This window comes from Mobula hypostoma, chromosome 18 (assembly GCF_963921235.1).
Source record: "Mobula hypostoma chromosome 18, sMobHyp1.1, whole genome shotgun sequence".
NCBI lineage: Eukaryota > Metazoa > Chordata > Chondrichthyes > Myliobatiformes > Myliobatidae > Mobula > Mobula hypostoma.
In genome coordinates, this window is record NC_086114.1 from 21,413,445 (window position 1) to 21,428,597 (window position 15,153).

The 15,153-nt window shown below is 39.6% G+C and overlaps 1 protein-coding gene across 7 annotated transcripts in view; it reads left to right on the top strand.

Moving 5' to 3' along the window:
* The window catches only part of p4ha1a (prolyl 4-hydroxylase, alpha polypeptide I a), a 102,682-nt gene extending 88,889 nt beyond the window's left edge, over positions 1-13,793 (top strand). For 5 of the 7 annotated variants that reach the window (XM_063070552.1, XM_063070553.1, XM_063070554.1 and 2 more), the window contains 3 exons: positions 2,242-2,310; positions 7,847-7,943; positions 10,964-13,792. In XM_063070552.1, the coding sequence (XP_062926622.1) occupies positions 2,242-2,310; positions 7,847-7,943; positions 10,964-11,034 (237 nt within the window). In that variant the 3' untranslated portion in view covers positions 11,035-13,792. Of the gene's footprint in view, positions 1-2,241; positions 2,311-7,846; positions 7,944-10,963 lie in introns of all 7 variants that reach the window. The other 2 variants (XM_063070551.1, XM_063070550.1) reach the window with 2 other exon arrangements.
* The last annotated feature ends 1,360 nt before the right edge of the window (positions 13,794-15,153 follow it).

The window sequence follows — 15,153 nt, forward strand, 5'->3', positions numbered from 1 at the left end:
ACCTCTATGTATTGCTGCAAAAAACTATCCTGCACACATTTTACAAACTCCAAACCATCCAGCCCTTTTACAGAATGGGCTTCCCAGTCTATGTGTGGAAAATTAAAATCTCCTACAATCACAACCTTGTGCTTACTACAAATATCTGCTATCTCCTTACAAATTTGCTCCTCCAGTTCTCGGTCCCCATTAGGTGGTCTATAATACACCCCTGTAAGCGTCACAACACCTTTCCTATTCCTCAATTCCACCCAAATAGCCTCCCTAGACAAGTCCACTAATCTATCCTGCCAGAGCACTGCTGTTATATTTTCTCTGACAAGCAATGCAACACCTCCCCCTCTTGCCCCTCCTATTCTATCACACCTGAAACAACGAAATCCTGGAATATTTAGTTGCCAATCACACCCCTCCTGCAACCACGTTTCACTAATAGCTACAACATCATATTTCCAGGTATCAATCCATGCTCTAAGCTCATCCACCTTTTTTACAATGCTCCTAGCATTAAAATAGATGCATTTAAGAAACTCTCCACCTCCCACTCTCTGTTTATCCTTAATTGAGCAAACAACTTTGTTATCTTTTTCTTCCTTTTCCCCTACATCAACCTTCCCTCTCCTAGTCTCCTTAATTTGATTCCCTCCCCCCAACCATTCTCGTTTAAAGTCACCTAATTATTTGTCATCGTACAAAAGCAGAGTGTAATCAGAACAGGGACATCGGCTGAAAGGTCTCTTGTGCTATATAAATTTATTTCTATGAAACCCAGTAAAGAAAACATTATTTATTTAATTGTTCCCTATTGTTTCTGGGACCTTGTCATACATAAATTAGCTGCCACTTTTGTCTACATTTAAATAATGATAATTCCAACTCATTCCTAACTAGTTTTCCTTATTATCCTCACCTTTGTCCATCCCGCGCCCATCACCCCCCATACTTGTTGATTTACGTTACCTGATTAAACAATGCTTTGTTTTAAATTTATCAACTTTTTTTTACCATATCTGTACTCTTTTATGTGTGACTCCTTGAATATTCCTGCATTTATTTGTGGTACTATTGACAACTATAGTTTCAACAACCAGATCCCTAGGCTCTGAAATTTCTTCCTTAAACTCCTTAGCTTTTCTACTTCCTTAAGGTAACTTTTTTGACAACTTTTGGTCATTTGCTCTAAAATCTTGATTGGGATAGATACCAGTTTTTGATTAAACATTCCTATAAAGAAGTTGAGATACTTTACCACATTACGTATATTAAACACATTTTACTGAAAACTTGAACAATCTGTGTTCATCGCTGCAAGGATTCAACCTAGCTTTCGTGCAGACAGCTAGATAACTTGTACTGTTTACTGGCAACTAATAACTGCAAGTCAGCAAGAAAATATACTTTTCATTTGTCCTAAGCTCACAACACATTACAACATCCTTTCAACTTTGTAAAACAAACTTTTAATTAGACAGAAGTGCCTAAGTAGAAGTAGTAATGAAGTCTACAACAATGTAAGATAATTTTTGGTGAATTGGCAGAAGCACAGGGTTTATTTTCAGCACCACCTGAAACACTGTTTTGGAGTGGTTCCCGTCCTGCCAACAAAGGCAAAAAAGCCCACAACAGAATCAGGTGTTGAATATTGTGTCCCCGTCATTTATTTTGTGGTGTGAGTGTAGTTTAAGGAAAGTAGGTAAAATGTGTGTGCCTTAGCATAGTACAGAGCCATATTCATTTAACTTGAGTAAGATTTAAATCTTTTCAGTCCGAGAGAATCTTTTGCAGTGTAAGGCTAACTTAAGGGAAATAGATAATATGTGGTACGTCTTGAAGAGTCAAGGTCATATATTTTTAAAGCAAGAAGGACTCAGGTCTCCCCACTCCTAGAAAATCTGTGTGTTTTATAAGCCCCTTTTTTTTTCCTAATAGAAATTCTGCTCTGTGCTCCCTTTTCCTTAATTCTTTCTGGTAAAATTGGCAGAAAGAGAGTGGACTGAATCCATGCATTTGAACCATTGACACACATGGTCCTTAATTATCTAATTCAAAGTTCGCATCCTACATTCCGAAATATCAAACATCTGGAATAAAGGCAGTGTGGTCTATTAATTTTTATTTGGAGAAATTGTATTAATCCTATGAACCCGGGACTATCTTTCATTGTACTCCGAGCAGTGTCGAGCATTTTTTTTCCTGTGCTCACTATTATCTGATACTAATTTTCTGCCTTTATTCTGCCAGATGAGTGATGTAGCAGCCGGAGGAGCCACAGTTTTCCCTGAAGTAGGAGCAGCTGTTTGGCCACAAAAGGTATGATTGATTCACATCTCTCTCCTTTTCCAGCCAGGAGGCCTGTGCAAACACCTGCTTCCTCTGCCTCACACATATGTTCGTCCCCCTCTCTCCCCCTCTCTCCCCCTCTCTCCCCCTCTCTCCCCCTCTCTCCCCCTCTCTCCCCCTCTCTCCCCCTCTCTCCCCCTCTCTCCCCCTCTCTCCCCCTCTCTCCCCCTCTCTCCCCCTCTCTCCCCCTCTCTCCCCCTCTCTCCCCCTCTCTCCCCCATGTGCTCTCCCACCTAACAGTCTTTGTTAGCAGGCCATGTCACAAGTTCAACAGTCACATCTGTTCAAAGCATTTGTCTAATTAAAGCAAGATAGCTAGAACCTGGAATTTTTGTTTTTGAGCAAATCTACTTGATCATTGAGTCCTTGTTTCATTGTGTTCCAGCAAGACGAGCATTTCAGAGAGCACTGGAGCAAGCTAACAGAGATGATGGATATCTGAAATAAGAGCCAAAATAGTGGAAGCACTGAGCACTTGTGGCTACGGAAACAAAATTAATGATTTCAGCGGAATTTATTATAATAGCCATTATTTATAGCACAGAGAATTACAGCACATATACAGGCTCTTGGGCTCCTTCAAGTCTGTGCCGAACTATGGTTCTACCTAGTCCCATCATCCTGCACATGAATGATTATCCTCCACGCCCTTCCCATCTAAACTTCATTTAAATGTTGAATTGAACCAGCATCCACCTCTTCTGCTGGTAGTTTGTTCCACACTCTCATTGCCATCACAGTGAAGAAGTCATTTCACCTTTCATCCTTAAACTATGACCTCTAATTCTAGTCTCCCCCAACCTCAGTGGAAAAAGCCTGCTGCCTCTATCCTAGCTATACCCCTCAACTTTGTATACTTCTATCAGATCTTTCTTCATTCTCCGACGCTCCAGGGAGTAAAGTTCTAACCTATTCATCCATTCACTCAAGTCCTGGCAACATAATTGTACATTTTCTCTGTACTCTTTTTCAATTTTATTGATGTCTTTCGTATAGGTAGGTGACCAGAACTGCTAACAAGATTCCAAATTGGGCCTCACAACGTCTTATACAACTTCAACAATACCTTAAATATCTCAGCTGGGGCCCCTGCAATTTTTGCACTAGCCTACCACAAGGTCTGAGCAAACACCTTGTCATGTCCTGGGAACTTACCCACCCTAATTTACCTCAAGATAGCAAGCACCTCCTCCTCTGTAATCCATAACTTCACTGCGTTTTTGCCCCAGTTCTATAGACTCTTTGTCTGTCTCTTAAGTAAAAAGTTTCTCTAAAAGTTAAGAGTAGCCTTGTAAATAACATGGTACTCAGTTTCTGTCGGTTATTTTAGCACAGACTAAGGGGATTTAATGAGTATCTTAGCGGGAAAATGGATGAAGGCAAGGCAGTGGATTATTTTCCTTAAATATAGAATAACATTAGAAAAGCAAAATAAGGAAGAGTAGGAGGAATATTCAAGAGAGCTTTCAGAAGTTTTTATTATGTAAGTTTCCTGCCACAATGGTATTGTAGCTACTATTTTTATTTAATACATTTAACATCAATTAGAACCAGTTTTCCAGTCTTGATACAGCTTCTTGCTGCCAATTTTTTCTCTCTCTAGTGGGGAGATAGGGAACATTTTTAAGTAATACTGCTATTTATAAAGAGACCATAATCATTTCAGACTTTTCTAAACACTTAATCTAAAAGGGTCAAACATCATCTGTTGTGCATGATAAACGTAGCCAAGAAAAGCGGGAACCTTTCTGAAAGCAATGGAGTCAACGAGCAGTAGCATTTGTTGGAAAGCCATTGTCTTTGACACAGTGGAATATTAAAAATTATGATTTATTTCTGCACAGATGTTTGGCGTTTCATTCAAGTGACAGCACTGACATGAGTGCAGCATTTTCTATTGGTAATATATGCAGCTTGAGCCTAGCTGTAGATGATGGTCACTGTGGATGCAGTGTTTTATTGCAATGCCAATTCAGGATTAAACTCCATCTGCTATTCTCTGGCCCATTGGATCATTATTATCACAGATAAACTTCATCAATCTTTGTTAATTTTATTGATAGAATTAGTAACCATGCCACCTATGTTCTCATCCAAATAGTTAATATAAATGACAGACAACAGTGAATCCAGCGCTGAACCCTGCAGCACACCACTGGTCACAGGACTCCGGTCTGTAAAAGAACCATCCACCACAACCCTCAGTCTCCTACCATCAAGCCAATTGTATATTCAATTGGCTAGATTGCACTGAATCCCACGTGACTTTCTGGACGAGCCTCCCATGTGGTATCTTGTCAAAACACTAGTGGCACGGTAGCGTGGTTAGCACAACGCTTTACAGTACAGGCGACCTAGGTTAAACTCCTGCTACTGTCTGTGAGGAGTTTCTACGTTCTCGCCATGACCATGTGGTTTCCTCCAAGTGCTCCAGTTTCCTCCCACAGTCCAAACACGTACCAGTTGGTAGGTTAATTGGTCATTGTAAATTGTCCTGTGATTAGGCTAGGTTTAAATTGAGGGATGGCTGGGCAGCGTGGCTCAAAGGGCCAGAAGGGCCTATTTCGTGTTGCATCTTAAAAAAACAAATAAAGTCCCATAGACATTGACTATTGCACTTCTCTCACCTTTTTCCTTGGTCAACTCATTTCAAAAAAAAAAGCTCAACCCAATTTGTGAGGCATGATTTTCTACTCAAGACAATGCTGACTATCCATTATCAGTCCTTGCCTTTTCAAATGCATGTGGAGGATCAGAGGGATCTTGGGGTCGAAGTCCATAGAACACTCAAAGCTGCTGCGCAGGTTGACTTTGTGGTTAAGAAAGCATATGATGCATTGGCCTTCATTGATCATGGGATTGAGTTTAGGAGTTGAGAGGTAATGTTGCAGCTATGTAGGACCCTGGTCAGACCCCACGGAGTACTGTGCTCAGTTCTGGTCGCCTCACTATAGGAAAGATGTGGAAACCATAGAAAGGGTGCAGAGGAGATTTACAAGAATGTTGCCTGGATTGGGGAGCATGCCTTATGAGAATAGGTTGAGTGAACTCGGCCTTTTTTCCTTGGAGCGACAGAGGTTGAGAGGTGACCTGATAAAGGTGTATAAGGTGATGAGAGGCATTGATCATGTGGATAGTCAGAGGCTTTTTCCCAGGGCTGAAATGGCTAACATGAGAGGGCACAGTTTTAAGGTGCTTGGAAGTAGGTACAGAGGAGATGTTAGAGGTAAGTTCTTTTACACAGAGGGTGGTGAGTGAGTAGAATGGGCTGCCAGCGGCGGTAGTGGAGGTGGATACGATAGGGTCTTCGAAGAGACTCCTGGATAGGTACATGGAGCTCAGAAAAATAGAGCTCTATGGGTAACCCTAGGTAATTCCTAAGGTGAGGACATGCTCGGCACAGCTTTATGGGCCAAAGGGCCTGAATCGTGCTGTAGGTTTTCTATGTTTCTGAGTAGATCCTATCTCTCAGAAACCCTTCAGTGATTTATCCCCCATTGATGTTAGGCTCATAAGTCTGTAGTTCTCTGACTTTTCCTTGTAGACGTCTTTAAATAAAGGTAAAACCTTAGACACCCTCCAGTCTGCCTGTACCTCACTGATGGCTATTGATGGTACATGGCATCTTCGGCTTGGATTTTGGGCAAAAGGGCCTGTTTCAATGCTGTACACAGACATCTCTGCAAGAAACCCTGCAGCATCTTCCCTAGCTTCCCACAGTGTCCTAGGATATGCTTGATCAGGCTCCAGGAATTTATCTGACATTGAGTTTTAAGATACAATTAACATACTCAGTTCAAAATAAGACTATTTTCTTTCCAATTAAATTCTTGTTTGTATAATTATAGATAAAGTATGCTGTATTTATATGATTGGTTTACTCTTTATAATGAAGTTGCTCTTCAGCCCATCAAGTCCAATTTGGCAGAAGAATCCCAACAGGTTCAGGTACAGTTATTGCCCCTCAATCATGAAGCTCTTAAAACAAAGGGGATAACTTCACTTGCCCCATCATTGCAATGTTCCTACCACCTATGGACTCACTTTCAAGGTCTCTTCATCTCATGTTCTCAATATTTATTGTTTATTTATTTGTTGTTATTATTTTCTTTTTGTATTTGCACATTGGTTGAACACCCAAGCTGGTGCGGTCTTTCATTGATTCTGTTATGGTTATGATTCTATGAATTTACTGAGTATGTCCATGTAACAATGAACCTCGGTGTTGTATAGGGGGACTTGATAATAAATTTACTTTGAACTTTGAACAGTCTCAATCCTTACCCCCCCCTCCCATCCTGTAGCCCTGCTACTTGCTGTTTCCCTTGCATGCCCTGTCAGCTTCCCTTCAGACTCTTTTGCCACTAATGTGATGAGGAGTAATTTCCAGTAACCAATTAACCTACAAGTGTATCTCCAGTTTTAAAAAAGGAAGAAAGTTCCAAGTATCCTGCAGGTGTGCATACATGTATTCAATAAAAGTTCAAAGGAATTGCTTTTGGGTCAATGTGCTTAGCTCGGTGTGTATGTTATTTTGCCAAATTTGCTTAAAATGTCACAAAATACCATGGGCGGGAGGTTACAGGGACTTTGGGTCCCCACACCATAAGGTTCAGGAACAGTTATTACCCCTCAACCATCTGGCTCACTCACTTCGTCACTGGACTGATTCACCTATGTATCACTTTCAGGGACTTCACAATTCCTGTTTTCAGTATTTTTTTTACTTTTTTATTATTTGCATAATTCGTCCTCTTTTGCACATTGGGTGTTTGTCAGACTTCATGTATAATTTTTCATAAATTCAATTGCATTTCATTTTCCTGTAAATTCTCACAAGAAGATATGGTAGTACATGGTGATATACTTTGAATATAAATTTACTTTGAACTTTAAAACATAACTCATAATCTGTCAATCAGCCTTCTGGCCCTTGCACCTTATTTGACTCTGTGCACGGCAACACTAGGTTTAGCTTTTCAGGTTCAAGTTTATTGTTATCTGATTGTGCATATACACAACTAAAAGAAACAGCATTCTCCAGACCACAGTGCACCCACAATCCAATTATCACACACAGAACATAAAACAAAATATTACCACAAATAAGTTAGTGGAATATAATTCAAAATGCATGTGAAGTGCACAGCACAGCTAAACAGTAAACAGCTCACTGTCCTAGTGACGAGACCTCAGTGGTGGCAAGGTAATGATTAGTCTCTCAGCCTGGGGAAGAAGCTTTTAACCCGTCTGGCAGTCCTCATCCTGATGCTTCTGTACCTCCTTCCTTGACAGTACTGTGTCAAAGAGATTGTGGGTTGGGTAGTAGGGATCCCCAACAATATTTCGGACCCTTTGAATGCAATGCACCTGGTGAATGTCACAGATTGTTTTCCCCTTGTACTACCTTGATATATTCATCTCTCTGGAATGCAAAATACAGCTTTTCCCTGTATCTCAGTAAATGTGACAATAATATACCAATTATCCGGTACTTGTCTTTCAGGGCACAGCAGTGTTTTGGTACAATCTGTTTCCCAGTGGAGAAGGTGACTACAGCACACGGCATGCAGCTTGTCCAGTATTAGTTGGAAACAAATGGGGTGAGTACACTAGTATTCATCATCAGTTTTGGAGGATATGTAGATGTGATAGAAAAGTGGACAGCTACATGGGAGGGAAGGGTTAAATTGATCTTAGAGTAGGTTATAAAGTTGGCATGACATCATAGTCTGAAGTGCCTGTACTGTGCTGATGTGTTCTGTGTTTTAGTCACAAATGAAAATCTTGAACTTTCAGATCTTACTGTTTACTTAGTAGTACCAGACACAATGCAACATAGCAGATAGTAACCACATCTTTCTCTTTTAGAATAAATGATGTAGTACTGTAAGTAGCTTGAGGTCAAACAATACAATCCCAGTGAGTCTTCTAAAACTACTCAGTCTTTGATGTAATGTGGAAACATACAATAAAAATCAAGCATTCATCTTTATTGTATATACTGTAAGAGGACTGTTCAAGACTCGTAACAGTAGGGTAGAAGGTGTCCTTGAGCACCATTGGTAAATATTTTCAACCTTTTGTATCTTCTGCCCGATGGCAGAGGAGAGAAGAGAGAATGATCAGGGTGGGAGGGGTCCTTGATAATGTTGGCAATTTTCCCAACGCAGCAGAAAGTGTAGATCCATGGAGGGAAGGCTAATTTTTGTGATGGACTGGGCTGTATTCACAACTCTCTACAATTTATTTGGGTCTTAGGCAGAGCATCCAGATAGGATACAGATGATCGTATATCAATGAATCTTTAACAGAACCTTTTTACCATCAAAAAAAGCAAAATAGCAAGGGCATGGGAATACCACCAGCCACTTCCAAGTTTCTTGACTTAAATACGGTAGTTGCTCCTACTTTGTTGCTGGGTTAAAATATCTTCAAGAGTTTCTTACCAAACAGCAATGAGACCAGTACATTCATTACATGGACAGCAGCAGTACAACAATCATCACTGTTTTAAGAGCAATTAGGATTGAGTGTTGACTGCTGGACTTGCCAGTAACACCAACATCTCTCACTGAAGAGGAGAATTTTTCACAATTTGTGTCTTACTGAACTTGCTTTATAATATGTTGCTATATTACAGTGATTATGAAAAGTATTCACCCCTTGGAAGTTTTGATATTTTATTGTTTTGCAACATTGAATCACAGTGGATTTAATTTGGCTTTTTTAAATACTGATCAACAGAAAGAGACTCTTTAGTGTCAAAGTGAAAACTGATCTCTATAAAGTAATTTAAATTAATTACAAATATCAAACACAAAATAATTGATTGCATTAGGATTCACCAACTTTAATATGACACACCAAATCATCACTGATGCAGCCAATTGGTTTTAGAAGCCACACAATTAGTTAAATGGAGATCACCTGTATGCAGTCAAGGTTTCAATTGACTTTATTAAAAATACACCAGTATCTGGAAAGTACAACTGCTAGTGAGTCAGTATACTGGCAAAAACTACACCATGAAGAGAAAAGAACACTCCAAGCAACTCTGCAAAAAGGTTATTGAAAAGCACAGGTCAGGAGATGGAAATGGGAAAATTTCCAAGTCACTGAATATCCCTTTGAGTACAATTAAGTCAATCATCAAGAAAGGGAAAGAATATGGCACAGCTGTAAATCTGCCTAGAACAGGTCATCCTCAGAAACTGAGTGACCGTGCAAGATGGGGACTAGTGTGGAGGCCACCAAGATACCTATGACAAATTCAGTTATTTTTATAGCCAATTTTTACTTCTGGTTTTTGTGTGATGCTCACTATATTCCAGTGTATATTAACTGTACATTCCTGGTATCACTGTTCAATGTGTAATTAGAAATTGTATTCCTCTTTTGGATATTTATCTTCTTCCAGCTCACATTGTGAAGGATTGAATGGGGCAATGAATGATTGTGTTGTGTGACCTAAAAATGATTATGTAGGAATTAAGTTAATTCTGTGTGATTGAAATGTTAACATGAAATGACTGAGTTACTGTTAAGCACCCATCCCAGTTTACTAGTCCTTTAGGGAAGGAAAGAAGCCATTCTTCTGTGCCTTTGTTATCTAGAAGAAATGGGGACATTGATAATAAAAACATGGATACCTCAAAGGCCACCAGCAGTAGGTAACAAGAATTAGATGTATCAGTTTCCTGGCCCCAATGTTGTGGTGAAAGTTAACTAGCCATCTGAAATGTCTTTACATGGTTTTTAGGCCCAGGACAGTTAGACTGGACAATAACCAAAAACTAACTTGGTCAGTGAAACCCATATTCCATAAATTAATTATTTTAAAATTAGGCTGCATAATTTAATAAATCATATCAGTCACTGCACCCAAATTATACTGATGAATTTCAGTTTTGAGAATTCCAGTATTTATAGGGTCAATGGGATTTGTATTCCTAAAGCTTTTCATCCCAGTAGCTAAATCGTTGCATACTCCATATATTAAAACAATGCTGGATGTGGCCAACCTCCACCAGGATAAAGGAGCCATATTTAAGAAAGTGAATACTTGTCTTCATCAAAATTAAAGCATGCAGCAACTCCTCTGTTGTGGTTGAACTGTAAAATGGGTGAACCCGCATCTGATAAGCTGCAAAGGACTGCGTACTAGGTTTGAAGCTACTTCCGGGTAAGATATATAAACATTTGGGCTGCAGTCTGTGGTATAAACAATTGGTGGTCTTGTATGCTATAGCACAGGACAGCACAGTAGTTAGCCGGGTTCAATTCCGTGACCGTCTGTAAGGAGTTCGTCTGCTGTCCTTGTGACTGACCGGGTTTCCTCTGGGTGCTCCAGTTTCCTCCCACATTCCAGTCACCCAGGTTAGTAGGTTAATTGGTCACAGGGATATAATTGGGTGGCACAGGCTCGTTGGGCTGGAAGGACCCATTACTGTGCCATATCTCTAAATAAAAATGTATTAACTTAAACCATGTGATTTTATTTAAAGGATGGTCGAATGGAATGACCAGGAGTGATTTTGCCTGTGAAGCAGGATCCAGGTTGCTAAGGGAGTGGAGAAATTTCATTGTTTATTGACACATTGTCCATTTGGCTGTTTTGCAGTGTCAAACAAGTGGATCCATGAGCGTGGGCAAGAATTTCGAAGAAAGTGTAACTTGACAGAGATGGACTGATGTGCTCACTGTGAATTGCTCCCTGTCCACCTCACCTTCACCACAGCTCAGTCCTGTTTACATTCCTATCATTGCTCCTAGTCTTTGTTCTCCACCCTCATGACTTCACTCTGACTCAAACATACTTTTGTTTTAACACTAAGTGAAGACCTGGGCTGAGAGGTTCACATTTTCCATTGTCAGGTTTTATTGAACTAGACTGAGCTGGTTAAAGTGACAGGAAATATTCCTCTAAAATCATGCAGTTTGTCATTTTATTTTCCCACATGTTATATGGCTCTTTTCTCTAACTAGGTTTTTAATGGGGGTGATTTCATGTTTTTGAAATTGCAACGTGAAGCTGCATTCCTCAGCAGGCAATGAGATCTTTTCTGGGAGTGAGTATTCCTCACTAAACAAAGCTTTACTTGGGCATTTGTTGCAAGATGAGACTTGGAATTTGGTAAACTTTATAAATCCCATTTCTGGAAGAGCAGCGCTTCATGTAAGCCTGAATAACGAAGCATTTTCCTGAATGGAGTGTAGGTATGTTTGCACATAGTTTAGTGTGTATATTCAATTATATAAATGGTTCTCTGAAATCACATGTTCACTGACAAAAGCCATACATGATGTTGACATTGGAAGTACATATTCCTTTTTGCTAAATGTAAGAAAACCATTTGAAAACTTGGATATTATGAACAACACATACAAAATGCTGGAGGAACTCAGCAGGCCAGGCAGCAGCCATGGAAAAAAGTACAGTCAACGTTTCGAGCCGAAACCCTTTGGCAGGACTGAAACGTCAACTGTTCTTTTTTCCATAGATGCTGCCTGGCTTGCTGAGTTTGTCCAGCATTTTGTGTGTGTTGCTTGGATTTCCAGCATCTGCAGACTTTCTCTTGTTTGGAAATATGAATCATGATTTCAGATAAAATTAACAAAGTACTCTGAACACTTTTGCAGTATGTTTGACCATGTGTGTGGGGTATAACAGAAGTACCATTCAATAGTAACGCACTCCATCTGATGCACTCTGAATGCAAAACTTATGCTTATTAAACACAGGGCAAACCCCACTTTTACTCCTTTCCCATGAATCAATCATTTGTTGCTTTCTTTTTAATTGTTAACTACCAGATCCTGCATAGTCTATTACAGCATAATAGCTGCATCCATAGCGATATCAGTTCATTGTTCCAGTATTATCAAGCATCCTTGACATAATTTGGCTTGGCTTAGGCACCTTTGAAATTTGGCCAGATGATGTCAGAACACTACAGACTCTTTGGCTGTATATATTGTTTTCATTAGTTTTTAAACAAGTGTATATTACATAAAAAGTGTTGGCCCTTACCCCTTTTTTTAAGCTGACTTGCATAATTATGTTTTTAAAAAGAAACAATCAGTGGCTAAACTGTGTGGGGGGGAAACCTTAAAAATGAATTTTTTTTAACTAAAGCTTTAGGGTGGCTGAGAGATAATGTGATAAAATAACACAAACAGCGTGCTCGAGGATCTTTTTCAAAGGAAAAGTGCTTTTCTGTGCTATCAGTGGGAAATTTTGTATTTATATATCTTTATTTTAATAAAACCTGCCCTTTTCTGTTTTCCTAAGTTACCATTTTCTTTAGTGTCTCATTATATATTTGATTGCAAGGGTAGTTCTCAACTTTGTACAGTTGCCACACAACTGTAGTCTCAGGAATGAAATAATCAGAGCCAAATGTCCTCAACTTGATTGCCTGAATGACAATGCAGGATGGAAACCGATAAGATTTATTTTGTGATCTACACACCAGCTCACATCACTGTTATCTACTTAAAAATGGGAAGCAGTTTATTCCAATCAGTACAACTTCACCTAATTTTTAAATAGAAGCTTATCAGACTTCAGCCTGTGGTTGGGTACTCAGTACTGTGATGGAGAATTAACACAATTAAATGTGAAATCCCAGCCAAATAGGGGAGGTAGAAAGAAGTGCAGACTCAAAATCCTATCACATGAGCAAATCAGGGGGAGACAAAGTGAGGCACAGCACCCAAATCCCACCCCATGAACAGCAGAAGAGTCTGGCTAATTTGTCAATCTACCAGCAACACACTCCCTTGTCAAGAAAGTGCTGTATGCAGGATTGAGAACAGGCGTGTTCTCTTGCCCACCTCCAAATGGTTTAAGAATCTCTGCAACAAGTGCTAACCATCTCAAGATTGATCAATTACTTGTAATTTTTTAAGAAATCGAACTTTAAAGTTTCTATTCCTCCTATCCCAGCACCTTTCACCCAGAAAGGGGGCTCCCTAAGTGTGTTTGTAATGCAGCAGCCATCGACCCCCTGCCCTGTGTTAATCAAGTGAGTGCTGGCCTTTTGGGTATTAGAAGCACCTACCTAACCAATAATGGTGATCCATCAGTTTGGAACTTGACAAGTGCCATTGGATTTAAATTCATTTGCCTGCTTTTCTATGAAGCGGGGCCACTGGACTTTGGCACCTTTAATCATTCTTCCCTTCTTGTAAAATATTAGTTTATATATTTGCAAAGCTGTAGAAGTTGTATGAATGACAGATTTTTTTTTAATTCTAGAATACAACTTTGTTAACCAAGTGCTGCTCCTATAAACCTGAATTTAATTTCCAGTATCTGCAGATTTTCTCTTGTCAATGTTTTCACTCTTGATTTTGTCCTTGTTCCAGTGTAAGCACAAATGAGAAAATAAAGTCTCACTGTGGCAGCAGTGACAATTTCTTCTTTTAAGCACATTTGTTGCCTTTTGATTTTCGTGGTATCTTACTGAGCTCTACCACTTTCTAAACTCTGCTTGAAGAGCCTGAGGGAAGTGTGGCAGATGGTAGTAAAAATTAATTGGAACTAGTGCAATACAAATTTTGAGATGAGGCTGTTTAGGGAGAGAATTCCATACATTGATGGAGCAACAAAAATGGATTTTTAAGACCAGCATTGTTAGAGCACAGGTCTGAGGTTTGTGGGACTGGAAGATATTAAAGGAAAGAATGGAGAAATTTAAAAATAAGACTGCAAATGTACAAACAAAAAAATAATAAATAATACTAGGAAAATGGGTTTTAGGGTTCTTGAAAAGTAAGTCCATGGGTTGTGGAATCGATACACTGTTGAGGTGAGTGAAGTTAGCCATACTGGTTCAGGAGCCTGATGGTTGAAAGGTAATAACTATTCCTGAAACTTTACAATGAACAAATGCAAAATTTCTGTTGCTTATTGCATAAAAACAAGATTCTAATCCCAATCTTTTGCAGTTTGTACTCATTTCCTTCGTAGGAAAATCCTTGACCCATCCATCACCCTCTGATCTTTGTACCTTTTTGTCTCCTTAGTACTTTTTGCTTCTACCCTCACTTTACACCCCTCTGTCTCTCCAGTTTGGCAAAAGAATAAATCAAGGAAGGTAGTGCACCCGTGGCTGACAAGGGAAATTAGGGATAGTATCAATTCCAAAGAAGAAGCATACAAATTAGCCGGAGAAAGTGGCTCACCTGAGGACTAGGAGATATTCAGAGTTCAGCAGAGGAGGACAAAGGGCTTAATTAGGAAGGGGAAAAAAGATTGAGAGAAAACTGGTAGGGAACATAAAAACTGACTGTAAAAGCTTTTATAGATATGTAAAAAGGAAAAGACTGGTAAAGACAAATGTAGGTCCCCTACAGACAGAAACAGGTGCATTGATTATGGGGAGCAAGGACATGGCAGACCAATTGAATAATTACTTTGGTTCTGTCTTCACTAAGGAGGACATAAATAATCTTCCAGAAATAGTAGGGGACAGAGGGTCCAGTGAGGTAGAGGAACTGAGCGAAATACATGTTAGTAGGGAAGTGGTGTTAGGTAAATTGAAGGGATTGAAGGCAGATAAATCCCCAGGGCCAGATGGTCTGCATCCTAGAGTGCTTAAGGAAGTAGCCCAAGAAATAGTGGATGCATTAGTGATAATTTTTCAAAACTCGTTAGATTCTGGACTAGTTCCTGAGAATTGGAGGGTGGCTAATGTAACCCCACTTTTTAAAAAAGGAGGGAGAGAGAAACCGGGGAATTATAGACCGGTTAGCCTAACGTCGGTGGTGGGGAAACTGCTGGAGTCAGTTATCAAAGATGTGATA